Below are 11,515 nucleotides of genomic sequence, written 5' to 3' on the forward strand. Positions count from 1 at the left end.
AAAAGGACGCAATCTGATAGTTTCGTTAACCTTAGGGACGTTTTGCGAAAAAAAAACCTTAATTTACCCAAAAAATTGTACAAGGCTAAATGGACAATATGCAACTCGTTTAGGGGGTAAAACCGCAAAACTCCGAGTTATAATGAAGGAGTTGTGATTTAAAGAAGTTCAATGCAATTTCGACATTTTAGAAAAATTTGGTTTAATTTCCAACCAAAAACGAAAATTTTGGTTTAAACGTCACACTCCTAGCGCCCCGAACCCACCTTTCTATCTCCCTCTCTCTGATTCTCCCTGAACCCCGCAGTAGCTATCAATTTCTGGCCAGCGTTTCTCCCCCGTCCGGGCACCAATGGCCGCCATTTTTGTCCCAAAATGTTCCCCTGCTTTTCCTCCACCTATTCCATCAAAATTAAGCCCATCCTACCATAGTGGAATACGGTGGCTCGTTCAAAAGAAATCCCAGAAATAGCCGTCGATTTCAAGCTATTTTCGGTGGCGGTTGCCGTCGCCACCTATTGGGTTTTGATCCCCGCCCTCGAAGGAAACTAATCCACCAAAGAGCCCCCTCATTGGTCCACCGGTGAAGGAGAATCGAAGCTGGAGATTTTTCACAGCCATTGAAGCTTTTCCGGAGAGATTTCGGAAAATCCGGCTACCATCGACCCTCGACCGAGGTATAAAGTTTGATCCTCTCATCGTATTTGACATTTTGACAGAGGTGGTGACCGGCGATTTTGAGTTTCGCCGGCACAGGATTTTGAGTTTCGCCGGCACAGGATTTTGAGTTTGATCCTCTCAAGGGTATAGGTAATTAGGATTGTTATGATAGCATGTGACTTTAACGAAAAGTTAGGATCAAGCTCTGGTGCTGCTGCTGCGGCTGTTGTTGTCGACTTGTAGTTGTTGTCGTTGTCTTTGTTATTGTAGCAAGTTGCTTCGTTGTCGTTGTAGTTGTTTGTTTGTGCCTTCATTTTAATTGTAAAAGTAAACAATGAAAACTTATTGTCTTCCTTCTGGATTTTGGATTTTAAGTGGCAGTTTCTCGTTAGGTGTTATTCATAATTATTTCAAATTAAAATAATTTTCTTATTTATTTATTTTTTCTTCACTTTTGTGAAGAAAAAGTTGATGAAACCAGTCTAAAACTTCTTTATGATTTTCTTGCAGATATTACTCCCCACCGTAGTGTTAATAGCTATAAGGATGCGTGTTGATACTCAGATTCACCAGTTGCAGAAGTAAGTGGCGACAAAGTGTGGCTCATTTTTGTGTTTCATTTTTGTTTGTAATATAGCATGCGTGTGTGCATTGCAGGGTGTGTGTGTGTGGTTTTTACTTGATTTGGTACTACATATTTTAAGGATGTTTCGCTTTGGGCAATATTCTCCCAATACTTAATAAATTTGAAGGAAATATGGAAACAAATGAAATTAAAACCCTACATGATTTGGGCAAGGTTTATGTGTGGAATTTCTCATTTTGTGAGAAGTATTGGTGCTAAGTTTAATGAGACTTGACCAGGTATATCGAGAAAGGGATGTTTGTGGAAGTGGGCAAAGGAATATCACCTAACTTTGAACAAGTTTTGGAATTACTGTTGAATAAGGAAGAGTTTCTGGCTTTTGCACCAGACACCGAAGAAACAAGGTCAATGATTAACATAATATCGGTTAAATTTCCCCTCTTGAAGGTACCCATTCTTATCTATTGCCTAATTTTGTTACTTTTAGTATGTAGTTGTGTGTTCATGCACATGCTAGGCGCATTCTTTTTCTTTAGCACATCTGAGCTTTGACACCTCTTCTCTTTTTTGAAATTTATTTTTAAAAGCATTGAAGTCTTTGTCACATATGAGATTTGTTAACCACCCTGCATAGAATGGATGATATTGGTGTGGGATTCCAGTTATCCTCAATTAGATATCAAGAGTGTATTGTCTTCATTCTAGCAAACTATTGAAAAAGAAGATGTTTTGTTAACGTTACCATCCTGCTTTGATTTTCTTAAATGGTGTCCATTTGCATGGGGAGGCTTCATCTTTAGATTATGATTTTGGGGCTAAATAATTCATTAGTGCAGTATTGTAGGTGAGACATGGTCAATTGGGCTCTGTTTTTTTTTTGGTTGTCCTTTTCCTAATAAAAAAATTTAGGGTTAAGTTCTTGGCTTTCTTGCACTTTCTCGGCCTTTTGGTTAAGACCAAGTGTAGTATATGTTCTTATTAGTAGTTTCAGATGATTGACCCAATGGCCATTAGTTATTAGGCATGGAATGTGTTGCTTTTTATTTATTAGAAAATTCTTATTTTCTGCCCATTCCTTTTAACTGTACGTATTATTTCCAAAGTTCTGAGCTTTGTATTCCCATATGGTTCTCTTTGTCACATTCAAGCATGGCTTTGTTAGTTGGAATTTGCTTGTATAAATTAGAAAATGAAATAACGGGTTTCACAATGTGTCTTTTCATTTCCTTCACAAGGGTTTTCATGGCTCAAGCTTAATAAGTCCATTTCATACTTACAGAATGTTTCTAGAATCTACAAAGGTGAACAGGAGCTGGAAACCTATATAGGATCAGATCTCTATGGTACCTGCAATCAAATAATGTAAGTTGTACTTTTGTATCACAGTATGGATCTGAGGGAAATTTCCTTGAAATGAATTTCAATTATAGTTGGGACTAGAGAAGTATGAAAGACTAGTGGAGAAATGCAAATTACCAACATTGCTTCTTTTGATGGTTTTCTAGTACTGGTCAAACGTTTCCTGCCTAATATTTTGCAGATTAGTGATCTCTTGGACTACATGATTGTAGCTATTCATGTATGCTTGATTCGAGTGAATAAGCATTGATTCAGTGCATTACAGTTTTCATATTTTTAAATGTGGCTTTGGCTTCCTGATATTATCTGTATGATCCACACTTCTTCATGAATTGAATGTGAGGTCTAATCATGCATGCATGATTTTTGAAAAAAAAGGAGCCAACTATCATACCTGCACCAATTAAATGTTTATCATAATGTGGATAACTGTGCTGGAGATATTACATTGGTTATGGTATGTTCTAATATCTGCACACTCTAATTACTTTACAAATTAAAATGTGTTTTGCTTTTGTTTTTATTTTATATTTTATAATTATTTATTTTATTTATTTTTAATAGTTATCTGTGACTTATGCTTATAGTTTAAGACTCTTACTATACTGTATTTCTTATGTGATGGCCATTGTGTGATCACTGGATGGCTATTTTTTGAACAACGCAAGTCTGTTTGATTCTATGAGAAGTCACATTATTAAATTTAGCTGTGTCACTGAATAAACTGAACTATTTGTTTAGGAATTGCTCGAATAAAAAATCAGAGCAGTAGTATTTCATGACCAAGGTCCCCAATCTATTGATTATAGCATATGCCATACGTCTCAATCACACATGGGCTTTCTCAGGATTTCCTGACGTTAAATCCATCATGGACACAAATGGTCCCTAACTTAATGACTTGGAACTGGGCGTAAATGCAGTACCAACAATGCAGTACAGCTTCAGCGGTTTCTTAACTGTATGGTTGCTTCGTACCTTCTTCACTTATTGATTTCTTACTTTCATTTGTTACTTTAGTTGATGTATGGAGCTTTGTCATAACTATATTTATATTTTCTAAAAAGATTTCTGTCCTCCTGTTGTGTTCCCAAAATTTGTCTTTACAAAAAGTTTGGTTTGGATTATTAGTTCTTTTTATATCCCGCCTTCGCTCTTCCTTTTCCTTTGATTTCCCACAAACAGAAAAGCATAGAAGAAAACATAAATAGCTTGATGTGAGGATTAAAATAGTCATAAGGGCGGAAAGTGCAAAATGAGAAAAATTTCCCTCCTTGCTAGGAGTACAAGTAGGATTCAAAATTTTGTAGTTTTCCCCACCTTGGGTGCAGGTAATTTATTTCCATGGTTATTTAGCAGTTCAAATCTTCTGCATTGCTTATTCAAGAGCATAATGTTAGTAGTAGATATTCCCTCAGTAAATCACCAATATTTGAATTCAGTGATTGAGATGGATCCTGGGTGTGCTAGAAATGGTTTTGCACTCAGGATATTATGGTTTATAGATAATTAGCTGAGCTCTATTTTGAAATTGCAGGTTTTTGAACTGAGTTCTTCCCAAGGGCCTGAGGTGGGTTTGGAATTGTTCAATCATGTGCATTATTTTAGAGTTTTGGTATTTGGAGGAGATGGCACTGTTGCATGGGTCCTTGATGCGATTGAGAGGCATAAATTTGAATCACCCCCACCTATTGCTATTCTCCCCCTTGGCACAGGAAATGATTTGTCAAGGGTATTGCAATGGGGAAGAGGCTTCTCGACGGTTGATGGACAAGGTGGCTTAACCACGCTGTTGCATGAAATTAACCATGCTGCAGTTACAATGTTAGATCGCTGGAAGGTAAACATCAAATCAGAAGCTGATCCGAATAAAGTGCAGTCTAAGTTCATGATGAACTATTTAGGTATTTATCTGAATGTGCTACTATCTAGTTATGGTTTGTGGGATGTGTTTGACCTTTTTCTCATTGTCTTTGAAAGGTATTGGATGTGATGCAAAGGTTGCATATGAATTTCATGTGACTCGGGAAATAAATCCTGAGAAGTTCAGTAGTCAGGTACCTGTATTCCTCTCTTTGGGTTTTGTGTAATTGTTTAATGATGGGTTTTGTGACACTATCCCTTTTACAGTTTTTTGATCTCACATGTGTATAGCCTTTTTAATTTTGCGATTTTTCAATTAATAATTACAGAAGGCTACAAGTTGAGTTATCAAGGGCTCACATAATGATATGTTTCTTTTTCGTTTTTTTGCTTTAACTAAAGATAGAGAAAAAATGAGATAAACATGAGAAGAGAGATGATGGATGTCAATGAGAGAGTAAAAAATAAAAATGCGAATGGTTTATAATATAAAAACTGTATAAAAATAGTTGTTGTAAGTTTTAGTTCTCTGTGCACTCTCTCATATCTTTCTTATCTCTCTCAATGCTCATTTTCATCCCTCGTTTCTGCCCCTCTTTTTTTTTATTTTTTTATCTTTGATTAGAAAGAGAGGAAAACTGAAATTAAACACAATGATCCCAAATTTGTTGGACTAGGAATCCAAGTTTTTTTGTGCCTTTAACTAATAATTGGCTGGAATTTAAATATTATTATAAAACTTTTGGCTGAACTCAGTTATCATTCTCTTGACTACAACCATGAGTATTCAAACAAGAAGGGCAATATGAATAATTTTTTTTTCTTTCTTTCAAGTTATTATTGTTTGCTACTCAGTTCTGAGTTTCAGATGTGGAATTGCTCTAGGTTAAACGGCACATTTTCTAATTTGTGAGAGTTATAACCTAATATTTAAGAGAAAGACTGTTATATTTTATTTGCTCTCTGTGATTTTGGCTTCACTGATGATTGCTCTATGAACAGTTTGTGAATAAATTACGATACGCTAAAGAAGGTGCCAGAGATATAATGGACCGAACTTGTGCTGACCTTCCTTGGCAAGTTTGGCTTGAAGTTGATGGGAAAGACATAGATATTCCAAAGGTGCACATTAATCATAATTGTGTTTTTCTGTTTTAAGCTGTTTTCTTTCATGTTTGAAGTGATGCCCTTTAGTCATATTTTTTCTTCTTCTGCTTCCAGGATTCAGAGGGTCTAATCGTGCTCAACATTGGCAGCTACATGGGTGGAGTAAATCTTTGGCAAAACGATATTGAGCATGATGATGACTTCAGTCTTCAGTCCATGCATGATAAAATGCTTGAAGTTGTATGCGTATGTGGAGCTTGGCACCTTGGCAAACTTCAGGTTTGTGAAATTTGTATATTTTCTATTTTTATGTTCGAGTGTTTTCTGCCATGGAAGCTTTACCAAAAAATGAAACACGAAAAGAAAGTCTTACACATGCATTCTCGTGGAATTAGTTTGTTTTTCCCATTTATTTTCTTTTTCCTTATATGTTAAGCTAGACTAGAAGCTTTTTCCCCATAATAAAATACAAAAAACTTGGTATCAGTATCCAGTTGTTAACAATAAAATCCTATCAAGAGAGCCCCAAAGATGAACTCAAGTTTCAGTTCTAGTATTATCCACTACTTTATTTTGATGCAACCCTAATGTGGTAGTTTGAATGATTTGATTTGAATCTAAAACTGGTTGTTGCCTTGTTTATTGTTTTTATCCTTTTATTTTCTGAAATAAGTCCCACCTTTTCTTCTTTTTGAACATGGTTTCCTTAATAAAGAAACACTACAAAACAGAGAAGTTGTCTACTTAACAAGCTACACTACTCAACTACAACAACACAATTAAAGCATCCTAACGTTCCATGACTGAATCTAAAATACAGCAGCAGTCCAATGATCAAATGAAGCCTGAAAAGAACCATCCCCAATCTCTGAAGATACCCCCAAAACGAATTCTATTCCACCACTTCCTCATACCTTACACCCGCAGAGATCCTTCTATTTCTCTCTATCCACACCACCCAAAAGATTGCTTCACAGAACATCTCCCTAGCAATATACCCCTCTTTTTTTTTTTTTTTTCCACCAGAGAAATTACAACTCTCACCCAATAACATAGCACAAGAAGCTGGAGTACCAATTCAATTGGGTGTTCCTAAACAATCTTCTCCACAAGGACAACGCAATGGGGCAATGGAGCAGCAGGTGATCCGAAGTTTCAGAGCATTTTTCCATATCACATTGACCAAATCACAAGTATTCATCCTCCCATGAGATATAATTCACCTGTACCTTAAGAAGTTTTTTCCCTTGCAAATTGCACTAGAGGGGTCGAAAAGAAAAAGTGAAGAGTTGTCAAACAACTTTTGTCCTTCCATGCTGAGTCAGATGTTGATTTTTCTAGGTACATTCTCTTTCTCGCCCATCTAAAATTTGTCCAATTTGTCCTTTTTGTTTTTTTTATAGTAATTCTTGGACTTTATATCAGCTTGATATAAAGTGTCCGGTTTTCCAGTTCCTAGTTGCCTTTAGATATTTGCGTGTACCTGTGCTTAGTACACAGTTGCCTGATCAAGAGTTCCCCAGCCACCTGCTTGATTTGAATGCACAGGTGGTTGGCTAGTTTCCCTGTTCCCAGTTGCCCTTAGATATTTGCGTGTACCTGTGCTTAGTGCACAAGTGTTCGACAATGATTTCCTAAGCCAGTCACTTGCTTGATTTCACTGTACAAGTGGTTCGCTAGTTTCCCTGTTCCCAGTTGTCTTTAGATATTTGCGTGTACTTGTACTTAGTACACAGGTGTCCGACAATGATTTCCCCTGCCATCAGCCCGATTTGACTACATAGGTTGTTGGCCAGTTTCCCCGTTCCCAGTTGCCTTTAAATATTTTCCTGTACCTGTGCGTAGTACACTGACCATGAATTCCCTAGCCACTTGCTCGATATGACTGCACAGGTGGTTGGCCAGTTTCCTCGTTCCAGTCGGTTTTAGATATTTGCGTGTACTCGTACTCAGTACACAGTACACAGATGTCCGACAATGATTTTCCCTGCCACCACCCCAATTTGACTACAAAGCTTGTTGGCCAGTTTCCCCACTCCAAGTTCCCTCCAGATATTTGCATGCACCTATGCTTAGTACACAGGTATCCGACAATGATTTCCCCAGCCACATGCCCTGATTTAATTGTACAAGTGGTCGGCTAGTTTCCCCCCGTTCCCAGTTGCCTTCAAATATTTTCGTGTACCTGTGCTTAGTACACAGTTAGTTGTCCCACGGTGATTTCCCCAACCATCTGCCCGATATGACTGTACAGGTGGTTGGCCAGTTTCCCCGTTCCCAAGTCCCTTTAGATATTCGTGTGTACCTGTACTTAATACACGTGTTCGACAATGATTTCCCCAGCCATCTGCCCAATATGACTGCACAAGTCGTTGGCCAATTTCCTCGTTCCCAGATCCCTTTAGATATTCATATGTACGTGTACTTAATACACGTGTCCAACAATGATTGCCCCAGCCACCTGCCCGATTTGACTGCACAGGTGGTGGACCAATTTTCGTGTTCCAGTTGCCTTTAAATATTTTCGTGTACCTGTGCATAGTACACAGTCAATTGTCCCATCATGTTTTCCCCAGCCAACTGCCCAATTTGACTGCAAATGTGGTTGGCCATTTTTCTCGTTCCAAGTTACCTTTAGATATTTGCGTGTGCCTGTACTTAGTACACATGTGTCCGACAATAATTTTGATTGCCACCTGCCTGATTTGACTACGCAGGTTGTTGGCTAGTTTTCCCACTTCCAGTTGCCTCTAGATATTTGCGTGCACCTATGCTTAGTACGTAGGTATCTGACAATGATTTCCCCAGCTGCCTGCTCGATTTGACTGCAAAGGTGGTTGGCCAATTTCTCCGTTCCCAGTTGCCTTTTAAATATTTTCATGTACCTGTGCGTAGTAAACTGGCCATGATTTCCCTAGCCACATGATCGATATGACTACATAGGTGGTTGGCCAGTTTCCCTGTTCCCAGTCGGCTTAGATATTTGTGTGTACTCGTACTAAGTCCACAAGTGTCCGACAATGACTCCCAACGCCACCTGCTCGATTTGACTACACATGTTGGCCAGTTTCCCCACTCCAAGTTCCCTATAGATATTTGCATGCACCTATAATTAGTACGCAGGTATCCAACAATGATTTCCCCAGTCACCTGCCCGATTTGACTGCACAAGTGGTCGGCCCCTGTTCCCAGTTGCCTTCAAATATTTTCGTGTACCTATGCTCCGTAAACAATTAGTTGTCCCATTGTGATTTCCCCAACCACCTGCCCTATATCACTTTACAGGTGTTCAGACAGTTTTCTTGTTCCCAAGTGCATTTAGATATTTGCGTGTACCTATACTTAATACACGTGTTCGACAATGATTTCCCCAGCCGCCTGCCCGATTTGACTGCACAGGTGGTGGGCCAGTTTTCGCGTTCCAGTTGCCTTTAAATATTTGTGTACCTGTGCATAGTACATAGTCAGTTGTCCCCTTATGATTTCCATAGCTAACTGCCCGATTTGACTGCAAATGTGGTTGGCCATTTTCCCCGTTCCAAGTTGCCTTTAGATATTTGCGTGTGCCTGTACTTAGTACACGTGTCTGACAATGATTTCGATTGCCACTTGCCCGATTTGGGAACGCAGGTTGTTGGCCAGTTTCGCCACTCCCAGTTGCCTCTAGATATTTGCGTGCACCTATGCTTAGTACGCAGGTGTCTTACAATGATTTCCCCAGCCGCCTGCCTGATTTGACTGCAAAGGTGGTTGGCCAATTTTTCGGTTCCCAGTTGCCTTTAAATATTTTCGTGTACCTGTGCGTAGTACAGTGACCATGATTTCCCCAGCCACTTGCGCGATATGACTGCACAGGTGGTTGGCCAGTTTCCTCGTTCTCAGTCGGCTTTAGATATTTGCATGTACCCGTACTCAGTACATAGGTGTCCGACAATGATTTCCAGCGCCACCTGCCCAATTTGACTGTACAGGTTGTTGGCCAGTTTCCCCACTCCAAGTTCCCTCTAGATATGTGCATGCACCTATGCTTAGTATGCTGATATCCGACAATGATTTCCCCAGCCACCTGCTCGATTTGACTGCACAAGTGGTCGGCCAGTTTTCCCGTTCCCAGTTGCCTTCAAATATTTTCATGTACCTGTGCTTAGTGCACAGTTAGTTGTCCCACTGTGATTTTCCGAACCACCTGCCTGATATGATTGTACAGGTGGTTGGCCAGTTTTCCTGTTCCCAAGTCCCTTTAGATATTCGTGTGTACCTTTATTTAATACACGTGTTCGATAATCATTTCCCCAGCCAACTGCCCGATATAACTGCACAAGTGGTGGGCCAGTTTCCTCGTTCCCAAGTCCTTTTAGATATTCGCGTGTACCTATAGTTAATACACTTGTCCGACAATGATTTCCCCAGCCGCCTGCCCGATTTGACTGCACAGGCGGTGGGCCAGATTTTGCATTCCAGTTGCCTTAAATATTTTCGTGTACCTGTGCATAGCACACAGTCAATTGTTCCATCATGATTTCTCCAGCCAACTGCCGATTTGACTGCAAAAGTGGTCGGCTATTTTCCCCTTTCCAAGTTACCTTTAGATATTTGCGTGTGCCTGTACTTAGTACACATGTTTCCAACAATGATTTCGATTGCCACCTGCCTGATTTGACTATGCAGGTTGTTGGCCAGTTTTCCCACTTCCAGTTGCCTCTAGATATTTTTCGATTTCCAATTGCCTTTAAATATTTTCATGTACCTGTGCGTAGTACACTGACCATGATATCCCAGCCACCTGCGCAAGGACTGCACAGGTGGTTGGCCAGTTTCCCTGTTCCTAGTCGGCTTTAGATATTTGCGTGTACCAGTNCTCAGTACACAGGTGTTCGACAATGATTTCCAACGTCACCTGCCCGATTTGGCTACACAGGTTGTTGGCCTATTTCCCTACTCCAAGTTCCCTCTAGATATTTGCATGCACCTATGCTTAGTACGCAGGTATCTGACAATGATTTCCCCAGCCGCCTCCCTGATTTCACTGTACAGGTGGTTGGCCAATTTCCCCGTTCCTAGTTGCGTTTAAATATTTTCGTATACCTGTGCGTAGTACACTGACCATGATTTCCCCAACCACCTGCTCGATATGACTGCACATGTGGTTGGCAAGTTTCCATGTTCCCAGTCGTCTTTAGATATTTGGTGTACCTGTACTTAGTACACGTGTCCGACAATGACTTCGATTGCCACCAGCCCGATTTGACAACACAGGTTGTTGGCCAGTTTCCCCACTCATAGTTGCCTATAGATATTTGCGTGCCATTATGCTTAGCACGCAGGTATCTGACAATGATTTCCCCAGCTGCCTACCTAATTTGACTGTACAGGTGGTTGGCCAATTTCCCCGTTCCCAGTTGCCTTGAAATATTTTTCGTGTGCCTGTGAGTAGTGCACTGACCATGATTTCCCCAGCCACCTGCTCGATATGACTGCACAGGTGGTTGGCTAGTTTCCCCGTTTTCAGTCGGCTTTAGAAATTTGCGTGTACCCGTACTCAGTACACAGGTGTCCGACAATGATTTCCAACACCACCTGCCCGGTTTGACTACACAGGTTCTTGGCCAGTTTCCCCACTCGAACGCGACCTAAGCTTAGTATGCAAGTATNNGACAATGATTTCCCCAGCCACNTACCCGATTTGACTACATAAGTGGTTGCCCAGTTTCCCCGTTCCCAGTTGCCTTCAAATATTTTCGTGTATCTGTGCTTAGTACATAGTTAGTTGTCCCACCGTGATTTCCCCAACCACCTGCCCGAGATGACTGCACAAGTGGTTGGCCAGTTTTCCCGTTCCCAAGTCNCTTTAGATATTCGTGTGTACCTGTACTTAATACACGTGTTTGGCAATGATTTCCCCAGCCACTTGCCCGATATGACTGCACAAGTGGTTGTCCA

General features: G+C 40.2%; 1 protein-coding gene across 4 annotated transcripts in view; it reads left to right on the top strand.

The window, feature by feature from the left end:
• The first annotated feature begins 236 nt into the window (after positions 1–236).
• Positions 237–11,515, top strand: part of LOC117623964 (diacylglycerol kinase 2-like) — a 30,150-nt gene continuing 18,871 nt past the window's right edge. For 2 of the 4 annotated variants that reach the window (XM_034355033.1, XM_034355032.1), the window contains exons 1-7: positions 237–677; positions 1,171–1,241; positions 1,525–1,693; positions 4,143–4,509; positions 4,586–4,662; positions 5,471–5,590; positions 5,690–5,854. In XM_034355033.1, the coding sequence (XP_034210924.1) occupies positions 1,207–1,241; positions 1,525–1,693; positions 4,143–4,509; positions 4,586–4,662; positions 5,471–5,590; positions 5,690–5,854 (933 nt within the window). In that variant the 5' untranslated portion in view covers positions 237–677; positions 1,171–1,206. Of the gene's footprint in view, positions 678–1,170; positions 1,242–1,524; positions 1,694–2,525; positions 2,609–3,453; positions 3,567–4,142; positions 4,510–4,585; positions 4,663–5,470; positions 5,591–5,689; positions 6,117–6,398; positions 6,947–11,515 lie in introns of those variants that run through there. The other 2 variants (XM_034355034.1, XM_034355031.1) reach the window with 2 other exon arrangements.

Source organism: Prunus dulcis, chromosome 4 (genome assembly GCF_902201215.1).
Source record: "Prunus dulcis chromosome 4, ALMONDv2, whole genome shotgun sequence".
NCBI lineage: Eukaryota > Viridiplantae > Streptophyta > Magnoliopsida > Rosales > Rosaceae > Prunus > Prunus dulcis.